Genomic DNA, 18999 nt, shown 5'->3' on the forward strand with positions numbered 1-18999 from the left:
AACAGAAAAATATAACAAAGATTTCAAAACTTCTTTCCTTAGTTTTAAAAGGTATTAAATGGTTGTGCTAAAGTCTCACAAAATTAAAGTTAGGGAAAGGTTCTGGGTCAGAAGAAGTGAGAGCGAGGAAGTACTGTCAATGTGCGGCCATAAATGCTTCCTCAGAGAAACATGGCTGTGAAGTCTCCTCTAGGATGAAAACTTGCCAACAAACAACCCAGTCTGACATCATAGTTTTTACAGATTTGGGTGGAGTAGGGAGGAGGGGAGGGATTAAAAGGCAGGAGGGAAAATTCTTTGCATATGGGAAAGAAAGAGACTGTAGGGAAATACGTTTCCCATTGCTGTATCTATCTCCAGGTTAACAGTGTGGGTCAGCTTCAGCTGGGTGAAGCAGACGGGAGGCTTTCCCAAGGATATCCTCTATTTTGTTGAAATGCCTGTAAAAGACAGTGTTTGCAGACAGAGTCATTTGCTCCCTATTAGGGCCCTGTTCGCTATACGATGGCTCATCATGTCTTATTTTAAATCAAAGGCCTTCCATTCACTAAGTCATTAGTGCTGCTGGTAAAAGACAGTGTGTCTGAATTTTAATAAGGGCAGAAAACTCCAATATAATCATTAGCCCTTTATTATGGGAATCAAAATCAGACATACCTGGATCAAATTACAAGCTCTCTAATAAAACCCACACAATAAATCTGACAACAATGATGCTTCCTTTTCTCTCAAACTACAAGACAGGCACTCCACTTTATATACGTTTACATAGTAGGCGCCTTAGTCATTACCCATTTACCAAAGAGTTGTAATCAGGAACCAGGGCATTACTTGGGTACTAAATCATCACCCTGTGAGAATATGTGGAGGATGATACAGTCAAAGTACTTTTTAGGGATAAGACAAACAACTTTAAGACCCATCTGACATATATTTCTATGTCTGCAGCCACATTCTATTCTATAATCTAAGTAGATGACACTTTCTTCTTCACTGTGAGCACAGGATAACTGGAGAGAGAAAATATTGATGCCTCTGAGGGCCAAGTACCAGGAAAGGAAAAGAGATGGGAGCCATACAGCAAACCACAACGTCCAAGTGGCCGGCGGCCTTGCTCCCTTAAGTTCTTCTTCCCATGTATGGCGTGAACTATAGTAGGTGCTTCTGTAGAGCAGGAGGCGGAAGAGCCACAGACTTCCGCACGAATCTGTCATCCCACCATGAGACAAAGCAACAGGCAGAAGAACTTCCTAGCACAGTAATTATGTTAGCTATTTTAAAGGAAGTTAAAATGTTCTTTTACTTAAGCAAATAGTAATAAATTTGAATAAAGGATTCTTGGAGAAATGATCACTCATTATATACCCTTTACAACAAATGTTCCAAGCCTGGTTATTTCATAACACAATGGGGCCAAAGAATTGACAAAGGAACTTTACTACTGTGTTGTACGCTGATTACTATATAAACACTGACCAAATGCTGTGTAGACACTAAATAAATGTAATACATGCATACTTGTTGTCATAGTAGACTAACATATTATCATCTAAAATTTAAATATTTTATGTTTTTAAATTTTTATATTTTTAATTTTAATTTCACTTATTTTATATACTGACTTTAGTTTCCTCTCCTTCTTCTCAGGCTCTCCTCCCCACTTGCCCCCACCCTTACCCCTCCTCCCCCTCTGTTTCTCTTCAGAAAAGAGCTGGCCTCAATGGATATCAACCAGCCCTGGCATATCAAGTTGTAGTAAGACTAGAAAGGCTAGACAAGGAAACCTAGTAGGTTGCCTTCAGGAAAGGGTCACAAAGGCTGGCAATTCAGTCAGAGACAGCCCCTGCTCCCACTGTTAGGAGTCCTATAAGAAGACCAAACTTCACAACTGTAACATATGTGCGGAGGGCCTAGGTCAGTCCCATGCAGGCTTCCTGGTTAGGGTTCCGTTTCTGTGAGCTCCTGTGGGCTCAGGTTAGTTTTCTTGCTGTTTTGTTTTGTTTTTTAAAATTCATTTATTCATTTGTCTGTCTATCTATCTATCTATCTATCTATCTATCTATCTATCTATCTATCTGTATTGGTGTTTTGCCTATGTGTTTTTGTGTAAAGGTGTCAGACCCCTAGAACTGGAGTTACAGACAATTGTGAGCTGCTGGGAATTGAACCTGAGTGTGACAGGATTATTCCTGTCCAAGCACACTAAGGCAGCAGGAGGCCCGTGATTGGCCAGGGAAAAGGGAAGCAGAGCTAAGAGTTGGAGAGACAGACTGTCTCAGGGACAGGAAGAAGGCCAAGTTGGAAGCAGACGAACAGAAAGAAGAACCTGAACCAGTGTGGCTTTAGATAGCCACAGGTAGTTACAATATCATAAGGTCAGAATAATTAGGATAGTTAGTCTAATCTAGGCGGGCAGCTTTTATCATTATCAATTGGTTCTGAAATTATTGTATTGGCATCTTGTGAATTGAGAATTTATTGATACATAAATCTGACTTGTTAATTATAAGCTCCAAGAGGTTTGATTTACTGGGTTACTGAAATGTGGGTCCTCTGACTACAGGGGTTTATGGTGGCGAAAGAACTAGTGGCTCCAGAGACAAGCAAACCATTGCTGGAAAGACAGCAAATGGCCACTGCGAGGAGGAGGGTGGTGGCTAGCTAGAGAGACTTCCTGGCAGCAGGACCACAGGAAGCCTGCCAGTCTAGCCCTGCTGGAGAGTTGGCAAATTCATTTTTAATATTTCCCACAACACCTGGGTCCTCTGGAAGAGTAGCCAGTGTTCTTAACTACTGAACCAGCCCCTGTCACCTAGAATTTAAACATTTCAGGAGTATTTATTTTATATGTATGAGTGTTTAGTCTACATCTAGGGATGGTGTTCATGCCTTGTGGCTGTTTAAGAGTCAGAAGAGGGTATTAGTACCCTGGAGTTAGCATCATGGATGGTTTTGAGCAGTCATCATGTGGGTCCTGGGAACCAAACCAGAGTCCCTCCCTCTGGCCTCTTGTCACCTAAAATCTCTATGGTGAAGCCCTTACCCAAGTGGGATAATATCAGGAGACTGCATACTTTGGAAGGTAAACAGTCTAGGTAAAGTCAAAAGGGTACTGTGATAGGTTGAGTGTCTTTACATGAAAATGAAAACATGTCAGCATATCTCTCTGCCATGCAAGTACACCTATGGTCACTTGATCTTTGACAAAGGAGCTAAATCCATCCAGTAAAAAAAGATAGCCTTTTTAACAAATGGTGCTGTTTCAACTGGTGGTTAGCATGTAGAAGAATACAAATCGATCCATTCTTATCTCCTTACACAAAGCTCAAGTCCAAGTGGATCAAGGACCTCCCCATAAAACCAGACACACTGACACTAATAGAGGAGAAAGTGGGGACGAGCCTCAAGCACATTGGCACAGGGGAACATTTCCTGAACAACATCCATAGCTTATGCTCTAAGATCAAGAATTGACAAATGGGACCTCATAAAATTGCAAAGCTTCTGTAAAGCAAAGGACACTGCCAATAGGACAAAATGGCAACCAACAGATTGAGAAAAGATCTTTACCAATCCTACATCCTATAGAGGACTAATATGCAATATATACAAAGAACACAAGAAGTTAGACTTCAGAGAACCAAATAACCCTATTAAAACATCAGGTACAGAGCTAAACAAAGAATTCTCAACTGAGAAATATGGAATGGCTGAGAAACACCTAAAGAAATGTTTGACACCCTTAGTCATCAGGGAAATGCAAATCAAAACAACCCTGAGATTCCACCTTATACTAGTTAGAATGGCTAAGATCAAAAACTCAGGGGACAGCAGATGCTGGAGAGGACTGGGAGAAAGAGGAACACTCCTCTACTGTTGGTGGGATTGCAAACTGGTACAACCACTCTGGAAATCAGCTTGGAGGTTCCTCAGAAAATTGGACATAGCACTACCTAAGGAACCAGCTATACCACTCCTGGGCATATACCCAGAAAATGCTCCAACATGTAATAAAGACACATGCTCCACTATGTTCATAGCAGTCATATTTATAATAGTCAGAAGCTGGAAACAACCCAGATGTCTCTCAACAGAGGAATGGATACAGAAAATGTGGTACATTTACACAATGGAGTACTACTCAGCTATTAATAACAATGAATTCATGAAATTCTTAGGCAAATGGGTAGACCTAGAAAATATCATCCTGAGTGAGGTAACCCAATCACAAAAGAACACACATGGTATACACCTACTGAAGCTTGGAATACCCAATATGTAATTCACAGACCACACTAAGCTCAAAAAGAAGGAAGACCAAAGTGTGAATACTTCGGTCCTTCTTAAAAGGGGGAACAAAATACCCATGGGAGGAGATACAAAGACAAGTGTGGAGCAGAGACTAAAGGAAAGGCCATTCAGAGACGGCCCCACCTGGAGATCCATCCCATATACAGTCACCAAACCCAGATACTATTGCAAAAGCCAACAAGTGCTTGCTGACAGGACCCTGATATAGCAGTCTCCTGAGAGGTTCTGCCAGTGCCTGATAAATACAGAGGGGCATGCTCTCAGCCAACCACTGGACTGAGCAGAGGGCCTCCAACAGAGGACCTAGAGAAAGGTCCCAAGGAGAGGAAGGGGTTTGCAGACCCATAGGAGGAATAACAATATGAAACAAGCAGTAACCTCAGAGCTCCCAGGGACTAAACCACCAACCAAAGAGTACACATGGAGGAATCTATGGCCCCAGCCACATGTGTAGCACAGAATGGCCTTGTTGGACATCAATGAGAGGAGAGGCCCTTGGTCCTGTGAAGGCTAGTTTCTCCAGTGTAGGGGAATGCCAGGACGGGGAAGTGGGAGTGGGTGAGTTAGTGAGAAGGGGGATGGGGGTGGGACCGAGGGCTTTTGCAGGGGAAAGGAGGAAAGGGGATAACATTTCAAATGAAAATAAAGAAACTAATAAAAATTAGCTTAAAAATAAAATAAAATAAATGTTTGTTATCTAAGACACCTTGTTCATTATATTTCATTCTGGTAATATAAGCTAAGATGGTGTGTGTATACACTTATACATAATCATATAAGTAGCTTACATGTATCATGTATACACATGGGAACCTCCACATGCACTCAGCATATATACAGTGGATATCTATATCTATTGCCTCTAAAAACATTTTATTAATCACAACAGTATGAAATACTCAACACATATATACAGCTATCTATATTTTATATATTTATGTCTAATATTTATATATATCTTTGTACATATATGTAGTATGTATATTTCATACTGTTGTGATTAATAAAATGTTATTAAAGATAATATGAGAGCTGAACATGATGGCTTATGTTTGCTGTAATTTCAGCACTTGGGAGACAGCTAGGAGGACCGAGAGCTCAAGATCAGCCTGAGCTATATGGTGACACCCTAACTCAAAAAAAAAAAAAAAAAAAAGAAAGAAAGAAAGAAAAGAAAAAAAGAAAAATAAGAAAAAAGAAAAAGGAAATAAAAAACAAGAAAAGAAAAAGAAAAAAGCATTGTAAATTTATAACTTACTAATATAAAATATTAAAATAGTTCTTTTGCTTCTAAGTATCTATGAAACATTTTAAAAATTATCTTTCACCAATAACACAATGCACTCTTTCAGTGTACAGTTCTATAGAACTATCTATCTACCACACCATGATGGGGTGATTCTGTCACCCTGCAATGCCCTGAGTTTTTGCAGCCAAGCTCCCCTTCTGCCCTTACACGGAGGACGGCTGGAAAGCGTGCACAGTGCTGAGGACACCTGCTTCATAATTTAAGTCACTGCTCTCTAATCCTAGCATATATTTAACACAAAAGAGTGAAGGGGATGAGTAACTGAATCAACAAGACAGGAGCAGCTAAAGGCTTGATAGAATCTAGACGAAGAGAGCATAAAGAAAGCATGCTTGCATCTGATGGGCTGGATAGCATGGGGTGGAGCTGGATATGGCTCGGGAGTGACTGCATCAGAGGAAAATTATCTCTGTAGTGATGAGAGAAAGCGATGAGATCAGGCTCATGTTTTAAAGGACCACTCTGTCAAGGATAGCAAGTAGCCCCAATCCAATGAGAGCAGAGTGGTCGTCAACGACAGCTTAATCCAGAGGCACAGGAAACGGAGAGCAGGATGGTCTGAGTAGCTACGTGACTATGGTAGCACTTGAATGCCATTCTGCAAACCCACAGGCCAGTCACCCAGTCCATGGGGGAAGACTGGCATACCCCACATACATATCTAGTGACAGCAACGAGAGAGTTCAGATGTTCCCAGAGGGCTACAAGTAGGATAGACACTGAAACTTCTCAGACAAGATGACAGCGCATGTCCTAGACTGATGTGTTTAGGAAAGAGGCTCCAAGGGTACAGAAGAGAAAGTGACAGAGATGGAGTCCTGCTTTAGGAAACATAATGTGGCAAAACATCAGCACCAAGGAGGCCTAATGGAGCTAGGGCTGGAGCCAAAGAGATGGTGGAAAGACCATGACAGACAGCATGGAAGCAAACACAACCAGCAGTCAGTTGTGTAGAGGAAAACAACCACAAGAGGAAGCTCAAGAATGGCTGGGTCACTAGAAGGCTAGCAGGCCATTAATAAAAGCAAACACAGGAGAGGAGAAGTCCAGGGGAAAGGGGGGATGGGCAGCATTAGATGATAATTTTCACTTAAAACAACTAACTTATTATGTTCTTATTCATACATCGTTTTATATTTTATTAGCATATATTAATTACACAATATAATGGGTTTTGTTGTGACATTTCCATACATGAATATAATATACTTTGATCATATTCACCTCCCTACAATTTGCATGTTAACGAGGTACATGAATTGGCTACCGGAGAGCCTGTTTTTCTCAAAACTATATTTAAACCCCGTGTTTCTATTTATTTTTCTAGAGTGAAGCCCGGGTCCACATGAGATCCTCAGAGCTCCGTGACAATGTGCTCTTCCTCCCAGCAGTGTGACTCTGTGTGGGTCAGTCTTCAGTGCTCTACGGTCTGGGTGCAGACTTCTTTCATTTAGACTGTTTGATCGGCATTCTACTGCCCCCAACTAAGAGCTGGCATCTGCCGCCAGATCAGGAACATTTCAGGACATTTCCTCTTCCACATTCTAACTTCCCTGATCCGACCTAAAAACTGCCCACTAGGTTTGTTAACTAGCACTATATATCTTAGATTTTATGTTGAGAAGATTTTTTCCTATTTGTCAATAAATAAAAATGGACAGCAACTACATCAAATAGAAATGACCAATGTACTCAGCTTTGCTAGTGAAGAATAATATTAAATTGAAAATCACAAATTCCTCATCTTCTCTGCGAGAAAAACATTGGGCCAAATCCGTGAGATGCTCCTCAGAAAATGGGAGGCTTACTCTTTTGGATGAATAGCTTTCAGCTTAGGCTGGTCATTACACAGCAGAGAGGACACAGGCACTGGAGAGAGATCAGGCACAGAAGTGTCTAAGGACAGAAAATTAACCCAAGGCTTAATGTACCAAGGAGGTCTGAGTTATCACAGATGTGTGCACAACTTACTTGTAAAGTCATCATTTCTGCCTAAAAGAAGCCTAAACAAGACCACTAAGCTAGCACTAACTGCTGGGGCTGGGGCTGGGGCTGGGGAGCTGGAAGCTGCACATCACAAAGTTGCCAAGTACATGACATTTAGGGGCTGACTGATCTTCCCGCATCTAAGTCTGTTTGCAATGTTGCATAGCAAAGGCCGAGCGAGCCCTTGGTGTGCTGGGAGGCACAGGCTAGACAACAGGCCAAACTCACTAATGAAAACTAGCTGAACTTTTCAGAATTCCATTCTAAGTCACGAAGAATCCATCTGGCCCTACTCCCGGGCCAGTAAAAAGAACATTTTAAGTCCCTAGAGGATAAGACAGCTCTTTCCACCAAAAGTAAATACACATCTCCCTTGACAGCTAGTTGTCGCAGCACACACTGGACTGCGTACTTATCAAAGGAGCAAAACTTGTCCAGGAGCACAGTATTTATTACAGTGTAATTTGAGTGACTCACGTAAACTACAGTAAAGTTGAATTAAGTCACATTTACTCTGTTGTGCTATTTCTTAGCTCCCAGCCCAAAATTACCTCTAGTGATATGGGGCCTCCTTTTTTGAGATAGTTGGCAAAAATTTTCTTTCAAAGAAGAGAACTATAATATTTTGTTTTGTTTTGCCAATCAATCTGTGCTTAGTCACACATGCTTTGCCACATACAACATATTCCCATGTCCTCAAAGATCATGCTTGTTGCAGGTATAGTAGGGAAAAGGAGGCCAAAAAGACCATATGGGAAGAGGTCAGACACTGTAAGCTCAAAGTTACACATTTGAAAAGGTACTCAAGGTAATGGTTACACCCACTATCTCAACACTTGGGAGGTGGAGAGAGTAGAGGATCAGGATTCAGGATCATCCTTGGCTACACAGTGAGTTCAAGACTACCTGGGATATATAAGACCAGGCCTCAAACTTTTTTTTGGAACATCTAAAATGATATGTTCCATCATGCCAGATAGTAAAATCAATGGGACTTTTGAAAAAAATCACAATACAGTGAATTTTCTTATCAAATTAAAATTTTTATTTTATCTGATTTACCTGAATACGGTATTCTTACCTATAATTTCAAATAGCATTGCTTTAATTTTCAGATCCCTATGTCCTTTTCATAGGTATGAGTCAAATTTCAATGTATCCCAGTTTCTGGATTATAACCTATTCCTATGTCCTAAAAGATCAGGCCTGTTGCAGGTACAGTAGGGAAAAGGAGGCCAAAGAGACCATATGGGAAGAGGTCAGACACTGTAAGCTCAAAGTTCATGAGGCTGAGCAAGGACCCAGCTGCTGCTTACAAGGTACAGGAACAAGAACTGAGCTACAGCCATGGAGACTACATGCCTTGCTAGGCACAGAGATCATCGGCTCCTACACTTCTGCAAAGTCACATTAGTGGGCAGTGGGGCTAGGGAAGGACCAGCTTGGCAGAAATGGGCCGTGTCTTCCCCAGCACTCAAGTAACAGGGACTTCATAGCTTAATGAAACAGTAAGCCAAGAGAGTCAGAACACAGGAGGAAAAGGTGCAGTCCCAGTAGACGGCATGTGGTGGGCAGTAAAGAAAGCTCCAAAGAGGAGGTGACTACCAGGAAGACCTAAAAAGATGGGCAGGTCACATGTAGACACTGCAGGAGAGGGGACCAAATGCTCTGCAATGCTCTGGAACAAGGACTAGTCTGAGCAAAGGTACCGATGTGGACAAAACACAAAGCCTTTTGAAAAAAAATATTAAAACATTGGGCTAAACGGCAGGCTGTGTGTGTGTGTGTGTGTGTGTGTGTGTGTGTGTGTGTGTGTGTGATGTGCAGATGGGGGTGGAAAGGTAAGAACACAGCCACTGAAAACTGCCTGAATGGCAGACTGTTAGCTGGACTGCAAGGGAGATGTTTAAGCAAGGATGTGTGTGTGGAACTTCAGGCAGACAGAGACAGTTCTGTGCCAAAGAGAGATAAAGTGAAAGCTAAAGCTGGGAGTTAGCTGGGAGTCAGACAGGAAGAGAACAGGGGCAAGGGTGCATCAAGGGGCACGACGGCTGGAAGGTTAGACCAGAAACGGTGGGGATGACGGGGAATGAAAGGCACCGGAGAGAGTGGCTTCTGGCAGGAGACCACTGGCTGGTTGATGAGAGGAGACAGGCTGGAAGATGCCCGTGAGATGCGGTGCTGGAGCACCCCACAGAACCAGAGGAACAGGAAGTGAAACAGGAAGGAAGGCTGCCTTATTCAAGAAGACAAGCTTGGTTTGGGACATTGCGCTAAACTTAGAGGTTTAAATTAGTGGTGAAAATGGAATACCGGCATAAACTTATTCATCAAATGCCTAGAAAGCAGTTTGTTTTTTTTCAAGCTTGGGAAAAAGTTGATATTAGAAATAAAAGCCAAGGAGTCAACCACAAAGAAGGTCATGAAGATGATCGGAGGGCTAGGCCGAGAGTGGGGAGATGGCTCAGCAGGGAAGAGCACTGCTTGCTCCCGCAGACGACCTGGGCTTGCTTCCCAGCACCCAGGTTATGCCTCACAACTAACTCTAACTCCAATTCCAGAAGATCTGATCTCCTCTTCTGGCATCTGAAGACACTGAACACATATGGTACACAGACATGCAATGAGAAAAAAAACACCATACATGACAAATAAAAATAAACAAAAATCTCCAAAAACAATTAAGAGGAAAGAAATGATCTAAGGGGCTGATGAGACAGCTCAGCCCCAGAGGTGCTTGCACACGGGCCTGACAACCTGAGTTTGATCATCAGAGCCTATAAGGTGGCAGGGGACACCCTACTCCCTAGAGCTGTCCTCTGTCTTGCACATGTATGCCGTGGCATGCACATACCTGCAGTAACACACACATAAAGGCACTAAAAATAAAAACCAAAAGTTTAAATGATCAAGTGATAGAACCATGAGAACATAACTTCCACAATTTAATGAGCTGACAAAATGAAACAGGTCCTGGAGGAGACCAGGAACGCCTGAGAATACCAGGTCCCAGGGGAGGGAGAGCTCTGTGGAGAACACACCACGAGCACTATTATGAGCATCATACGGCGGAGTAAAATGAATAGCAGCTTGAGCATCTTAACATACTCAGCACATATATTGTCACTGGGCTGCTTATTTCATTTCTAGAGAAGCCATATGACATTAGAAAAGCTAGGCCTTCAAGAACCTTCCAGTGTTCCCTTTATCGAGTTGGATGGAAATGCAATCTCCTCTGAGCTCTTGCAGTGTAAGTTTTCCAAGTTCTTTCTACAACTCGACAAGCACTAACTTGCACTGAGCATGAGCTCAGCACAAAAGGCCCTTTGCTACTGTCTCGCTGGAACAGGTACAATTAAAACTGAGATGTGCACCTTTTTCAGAAGAAAGGGAGCCCCAAAATCACTTGAGCCATGCTTGGCACCCAATAACTGGGAAATAGAGGGCTTCTAGTGCCAAGTCTCACTGTGTCGTTTTCGCTAACCACAAGTTGCAACTTGTAGTTGTTTTTATGCCTTTTACTGTACTGAAGCAAACTAGGGCACAGGGCCACCGCACATTTGTCTTCACAGCCTCTGGCAGGCACACCAGCGAAGGGCCCCGCACTTGGTCAGCTCCTGCTGAAGAATGCCCACACGGGCCTCACCATGGGCAGACATTTATGAGCTGGTGAGCTCTGTGTACTTATTTCCAAGGCAGTCTGTAACTTAACAACAAAAAGTTCCAAAAACAAATTCTGTACTTGTGAAAGATGCCACCTGGTCTGCCTCAGGGGCTGAAGTCCTCTTTTATGCACTGAGTGGGAACAGCACTGGGAGTGACAAAGCTGGTTTTCTTCAAACCACTCCTATACACTGGCTGGAGCCAAGAAAAGGGCCCACACCTTCCCGAGACGAGCACGGTGCTGTCTTGGATGCCCATTTCACCTTTCGTTTCACCACGGGAACTGCCCAGTCGGTGCCAGCTCCGATGGTGTAACCTTAGCATTCGCAGCTTTCCTGCCAGAAAAAGCAAGGCAACTGGTTCAGAAACGATTTTTTCCCTTTTCTAATATGTGACCAAAATCTAGTAGTTTACATTCCTGACTGCTAGCTAATCTGCCTCCTCAGAGTCCTCACGCTCGGCCTTCTTTTTGCATATCTCCCGGCTTCACTCTTTCAGTCAGCAGACCCTTAGGTCTAAGTCAGAGAACTGCTTTGATTCCATGGGAAACAAATGTATACTACATGAAATCTGTTTACTTCATGAATGTCCCTCATGCATGAAGAACACAAAGTTCTTCTCAGAAGTGTTTATTCTGCAAGCAATACACATGCACAGTGGGAGGCTGGGGGACAATAGGCATCTCTGCACCACGAGGGCATGCAAGCCATGTGCAACAGGGCTGGCACAGGCACCAGGCAGACTTCAGAACATCAAAAAATCACAACGCACTTGGGAGTTTTTGACCAATGTATCTGACAGATGTTCCTTTTCATTGGATTGTCTACTTTTGGGACATTTGGTACTCATATCGTTAGAATCTTTAGAGTATAACAAATTGATCCCTTTTCCTTCATGTGATGACAACACCCTAAGTAGTATTTTTCTTTTCTATTTCTGGGACTAGTTAATATCCCTGCCTACTGCACAGACAAGCTGGGGCAGAGTGAGAATAGCCAGACAAGCCTGGAATCTCCCTTTGCCCGTGTACTGAGATGTGGAGAAGCCAGACTTCTTTTGACCATGTTAAAATAATGTGTAGCGGGCTCTCGGCCTCCTGGAGCTTCAGCCTATGTGAGACCCTGCACAGGGCTTGGGACTTCTCAGAGAGCACCATGGCAGAAACTGAAAAGAACCCTCAGCTCAGGGCACAGCCGGGCCAGGCTAGCTGGGGATGCTTTCCCCATGGATCCACAAGGTGCCCTCCGAGTCTGAATCTACAAGCCATGCTTGGACAGCTGAGAGTTGGCTAGATAACGCAAATTAAAGGCGGCAAATGCAAGCTTAACACGATGTCCACGATAGTACTAACCCCTTTTTCACTTCTGAAAACGTATCCCATGCCCACTGCCCTCCTGAAACGGCATTACTCCTCTTCTATCCTCTGATCTACAAGGGTTAGCAAAAGATACAACAGTCCCCTTTATCCATGAGGGATATGCTCCAGGACTCTCAGTAGATGCTAAAGCTACAAATACAAATAGTACTGGACAGCAAACATGCTGGGTTTTGAGATATGCATCTTAACTACTACAAAGTTTAATTCATATATATGAAGTGTGACACTAACAACAGCCACAACAAAACAGGAGCGACGGCAGCTTCTACAGTCCGGAGTGCAAAAGAAAACTAGCACAGGGGATTCCTCCACAAGTCAGGGAAACAAGATTTGCTTACTGTAGAACTGAGTGGCCCCAACTCAGTTCTTCATCTTTTTCTTATTAAGTTGAAAACGTGGTTTTGTTCTGTTCTGCTCTGTTTTGTTTTGAGACAGAGTCTCCCTGTGTACTCCTGAACGGCCTCAGATTTACAGAGCTCCTCCTCCTGCCTCTGCCTCCCAAGTGCTGGCATTTAAACACATGTGCCACCATGGCCTGGCACTGGTCTCAGCCACCAAGCCCAGCTCATAAGCTGAAAACCTTCACCTTTCCACTTTAAGTGAAATCACTCAAAGCAAGGCTTCTTGTTGGCAGGTCTGAAGTGCCAGCGTCCCTCCTCTTACACCCTGGGCCACTACTAAGTCAAATAGGGTTTCCTGAACCACTGTGATAGAACGACAGCCAATCTGATAACCAGGACATCTACTAATGACTAACTGGAACGGTGCACGTACAGCATGGAGGGCTGGAAACAGGCGACTCCTACCTAAGGCAGGGATGAGCAGGACCATACCAACTTTATAAGGTCCAGGATGGTGTGCAAATTGAAATATGAATAGTTTATTTCTAAGCTTTTGTGTTTAATATTCTGAGACTTCAGTGGATTGTGGCTGAAGGAGATCTCCAGAACATTCATCCAGGCTAAGGGGTTAGGGAATGCTTGCACTCATTCTAGCAAACGCAGAAGCAAACCCGCACACAGCCATGCCTCACGCTTACCATCTCCATTTTAACCCTTCTCTAAAATCTTCTTTTGAAAAATTCTGTTTGAAGATATACTAATGTCTGGTTGTTTACTTTCATATTAGATATATAGTTACATCAGGAGAATTTGTATCAACCAAGAGAAAATTTAAAGCTCTCAGTTAGCCATTCCAAATTAGGGGTTTGAATTACATATGAACTTACAGTCAACATCAGGCTTTTGCTGTGCAAGGCACTGTGGAATGGTACACTTCTTCCTCGCTTTGAAGAGCGAGTACAGTTCAGCAAAGGATCAGAGAAACGTACATCTCACATAAGTAGACGGTAAGATGGGGACAACTACTGTGACAGGGAGAGTAGACTGCTCAGCCGCAGCGCGGGTGGGGAGGGCGTGAGAACAAAGCCATGGAGCACGTGCATTCACCAGGAGGGGACAGTACTGCATGGGCACCATGCACAACAGGAAGGTTTTGTCAGCAAAGGCATGGCAGGAAGAGTGAACTGAGGGTGCTGAGCTGCAAAGACAGACTCAGTGAGGGGAAGAGACAGGAGCAGGGAGAACAAGGAGGCACACTGAGAACTGGGGTGCTGTTTGTTTAGTTGTTAGGGTTTTGATTACTTCAGACAGGCTTTCTCTGTGTAGCCCTGATTGTCCTAGAACTTGCTCTGTAGACCAGGCTGGCCTTAAACTCACAGAGATTGCCTGCCTCTGCCTCCTGAGTGTGGGGACTAAAGGCAGGTGCCACCACACTCTATCTAGAGAGTTGCATTTTAAAAATAGGAAAAGTGACTTAAAATATACCTACCCTTTCTCAATTGTCTCACCACATCTTAGATTATTAGAATAAACATATTTATTTGCAAACTTTCTTGCAAAGTAGGCACAGTCAATCACTTCAGAGAGATAACCTGGCTTCAGTTCAGAATAAAAAAGCCTTTCCATATAGACTCAGTGGCGCAGGGCTGTAATCCCAGCAGCTTGGGAGGCTGAAGTGGGAAGAATCCCAAGTCTGGGGCCCCTTGGACCATATAATAAGATCAGCCTGGGAAATGTAGTGAGATGGATTTCTAACTGAAAGTACACACTGGGCTGGAGGTACAGCCCAGCGGCCACACTTGCATTGTATGCTTGAGGCCCAATGCTCTATCCTGTTACCACAGAACAACACCCTTCTGAGAGCAATGCTTGTTTACAGTTAACCAACATGTTCGTTTCTCAGACATCTTGGGATGTTTTTCTCTAACTTTCTCATCACCGCTGAATTTAGCTCACTGAGTTCGCACTGAGTGTCCGGAACTAGTGTGTTTTCCCATTACACCCATCCTTTCCATTTCTCTCCGGCTCAACTTCCCTGTCAACAACCCACTGCCATGAACTCTAGCAGCAAAAAACTGACAAAGCTACTGTTTGGTGAGGGTTGCCCCAGTGCCAGGCTCTACACTTGATGCTCTAGGACCAGTACTGAATATAACTCTAAAAATAACATTCTTAAATAGGTACCAGTATGTCCACTTTATGAAAACATAAGACCTTCACTGGCCACGCTAGGGGTCAGAGTCTGGGCGCATGCAGCTCTCCTCACTCCAGAGCGTCTACCTTTTAGACTGCATTGATGCCGCCAGCTTATGGCCTTTTATTTAACATGGGTCAGAATTTGAAGTTAAAATTTCATGTGCTGGGAAGGGAAAAATACAGTATTTGCTACTGTAAAATCCCATTCCAGCTGTTATCAAAGATATAAATTAGTGAGAGAATGCCTGTACATTACTGATTTTCACAATCTCCCACATTTGGATATGAGCAGCTGCATCATATCAATTTGTAAGATGGGGTGTCCATGACTCATAACTTAGAAGAACTGAGGTCAGAGAGCATCAAAATGGTCTAGTATATTAATGTCGGATGGTAACCATATCTACTCTCAGACAGAAATCTGCCAAGCCTGACTAAAGGCCTTACACAGAACCTTAATATATTTCAGTCAAAACCTGTAAAAATTTCTGTTGATGAAAAATGTGTCTTGTCAGAAGTTTCCCAAGCAAATCTGCTTATAATCCATTTTCAATGAACCTTAGCTTCCTTTGAAGTCGAATGAGCTACTAAAGCATTTAGCCAACAATGAGTACATTGTGAAGTGAGTCTTTATAAATCTCATTTCTAATAAGAAAAGTTACTTGGTTGGAACACAAGTAGGATAGCAAATTGTTTAGACTATGTGACTAGACGCTGCATAAAACCAGAGAGGGCTGTTTAAACACAGAGAACTCAGCCACCATCATGTTAAACTACTGTCTTTTAAAGCTACCTTCATCACTTTCTGATTAACTTTTTGCTTAATATCTTAAAGAAACTGGTTATATTTTCACAAATAACTTGACAGTTTTGAATATATGTTATATCATATTATTTAGCAATCCACATCAGGTTACAACTGCTGCTTGCAATAAATGCCTTGGGACACCTGAGAGAGTAAAAATTTAGACTTGGTATACTCTACAATTCCTTCAAGGATTCAAAGGCACAGTACAGAGAGCACAGATTGCATGAATAAGAGTCACTGAAAGATTACACTTGCAAATACTCTCTGCATGTACTGAGCAATCAAAACTTTCAACCCAAGGCTAGAGATATCGCTGAACAGTTTAAGAACATTGGCTGCTCGTGCAGAGGATCTGGATCAGTTCACAGACCCACAGGATGCAGCTTAAAACTGCCTGTAATTCCAGTTCCAGGGGATCTGATGCCTTCTCTGGCCTTTGTTGGTATATGCATGCAAACGGTATTCTTACACCTGGGTGTACACTCATGTATACACAAGAGAAAAAGAGTTTTAAAAAATCCTCAATATATAAATTTCTAAGAAAAGAAAAGAAAAAAACAAGAGTTCATGTAAAAAGAAGAGATGAATGGCTTACTAAGTAGAAGCATCTGACTCATGATATCAAAGACACTGACACTTACTGCTCAATTCGGGGTGACAAGTACAACTTGGGGTACACCTGGGTGGCTTCAGTATCCTCAAAACTGACAGAAAGAAGGGCCACATCTTCTCCAGGGTCTTCATTTACATCCTTAGAAAAGAAGTGAAAAAACACGATATGAGCACCTGTTCTCTGAACACGTTTGTTTTTTTTGAGATGAATCCCATTGTGTAGCCCAGGCTAGTCTCAAATTCAAGAGCTTCCTACCCAGGTCTCCCAAATGCCAAGATTACAAGTATATATCATCACACCCTGCTTACTACAGAATTGTATGGCATGGAACTATGGTTTGGAGTCACCTTCATTCAATCAAACGGCTCAGCATACCCTTGCCTCACTCCCCAAGGTGGTGCCTCCCAAATATCTTGACCAAACCCCACCACAGTAAAGAACAAAACCTCAACTACTTCACTGTTCCACATGTCCCCAATGACGCAGGGGAGTGAATCTGATGGTAACAAATTAGACAGAAGCATAGTTAACACAGTTTAGTAAACATATTGCCACAAACATAACATGTCCTAAAACACAGAGAAATATTAAGATATGGCCCAACAATCTCATTATACCAATCTTAGTATGCTTAAGTTACTTAAATAGAAAAAAAATCCCTAGTAAATATATTACCATGAAGTATAAAGTAAGCCACTATATAAATAAAGGCTGGGTGGGGGTAGTACACATCTACTTTAGCAACGTGATTATAAATGGTTTACTTGGGAATGCCAACACATACCTATCATATGTGTCCAATTATGAGAATACTTCAGAGTAATCTTCCCATTAATCTAAGAATGATAATTACTGATCAATCCACCAGGGAAAGCACTAAGGTTAATGGTAAACTGAATGGGTAAGTATTGACCATCAGACTCAACTGAAATTTAGAACTAATTCAAGGAAGTGTTGGTGATACATGGATGAAGTGGGAACTTTTAACTATGATTACTGCCAAGTCCCAAACTGTCTACCAGAGTTCTGAATAACACACTGGATCAGGGCAACCCTGAAGCATGTTGACTGTAACACAGATTACACATAGATCTGTTAACTCCTGGTAACCTGGCAGGGCTCCAAGTCAAATACAAAAACCTAAAATACTCCAACTAGATGTTGTTCCTCTGCAGGGAAAAGTAAAAACAAACCTGTTTTTCTGAACCAGTTTCCTGGTCCTGGGGGATGGAGTGGGGGGCTCAGCCAAACAAGACAGGGGTCCCAGTCTAAGCTTGTGCTGTATGTGAACATTGAGGGGCTCGGACAGAGACCTTCATGGTTCAAATCCCATGCCCTTTCTTGCATGTTGGGAAGCTGGTCATTACACATATCGCTCAGCTTAGACATTTTCAGTATTTTTTCCAATTTCTTATTGTGCTAATAATGTGTGTGTTTCATGCATACACATGGACAAGGACCATCAAGTCTTTCCCATCTTTTGAGAATAAAGTTAAGAAGCACTAAGAAGTGAGAGTTAGGTAGGAACATGTAGCTGCTACTTGCTGTAGCCATGGCTAAGCCTTCTATTGCCTGGGATTTGGCCCCATGTCCTGCATCTACCTGCTACCTGATAAACAACTTCAGCAAAGTGGCTGATATAAAATATACGCAAACAAATCAGTAACCTTCCTATACTCAAAGGACAAACAGGCTGAGAAAGAAATTAGGGAAACAACGCCCTTCACATTAGTCACAAATAATATAAAATATCTTGGTGTGACTCTAACCAAGCAAGTGAAAGATCAGTATGACAAGAACTTCAAGTCTCTGAAGAATGAAATAGAAGATCTCAGAAGATGGACAGATTCTCCCATGCTCATGGATTGGCAGGGCTAATATAGTAAAAATGGCCATCTTGCCTAAAGCAATCTACGAATTCAATGCAAACCCCATCAAAATTCCAACTCAATTCTTCATAGAGTTAGAAAGAACATTTTGCAAATTCATTTGGAATAACAAAAAACCCAGAATAGTAAAAACTATTCTCAACAGTTAATGAACTTCTGCAGGAAATCACCATCCCTGACCTTAATCTCTACTACAGAGCAATAGTGATAAAAACTGCATGGTATTGGTACAGAGACAGGCAAGTAGATCAGTGGAACAGAATTGAAGATACAGAAATGAACCCACACACCTATGGTCACTTGATCTTTGACAAAGGAGCTAAAACCATCCAGTGGAAAAAAGACAGCATTTTCAACAAATGGTGCTGGTTCAACTCACAGTCAACATGTAGAAGGATGAAAATTGATCCATTCTTTTTTTTTATTATATATATTCTTTATTTACATTTCAAATGTTGTCCCCTTTCCTGGTTCACCCTTTCCCCAAAAATCCCATAAGCCATCT

The 18999-nt window shown here is 42.4% G+C and overlaps 1 protein-coding gene across 1 annotated transcript in view; it reads right to left on the bottom strand.

Moving 5' to 3' along the window:
* Babam2 (BRISC and BRCA1 A complex member 2) overlaps window positions 1-18999 on the bottom strand; it is a 376664-nt gene that overhangs the window by 148076 nt on the left and 209589 nt on the right. Inside the window, exon 7 of the mRNA XM_052186334.1 lies at window positions 16634-16743. Coding sequence (XP_052042294.1) covers window positions 16634-16743 — 110 coding nt within the window. The remainder of the gene's footprint in view (window positions 1-16633; window positions 16744-18999) is intronic.

This window comes from Apodemus sylvaticus, chromosome 6 (assembly GCF_947179515.1).
Source record: "Apodemus sylvaticus chromosome 6, mApoSyl1.1, whole genome shotgun sequence".
NCBI lineage: Eukaryota > Metazoa > Chordata > Mammalia > Rodentia > Muridae > Apodemus > Apodemus sylvaticus.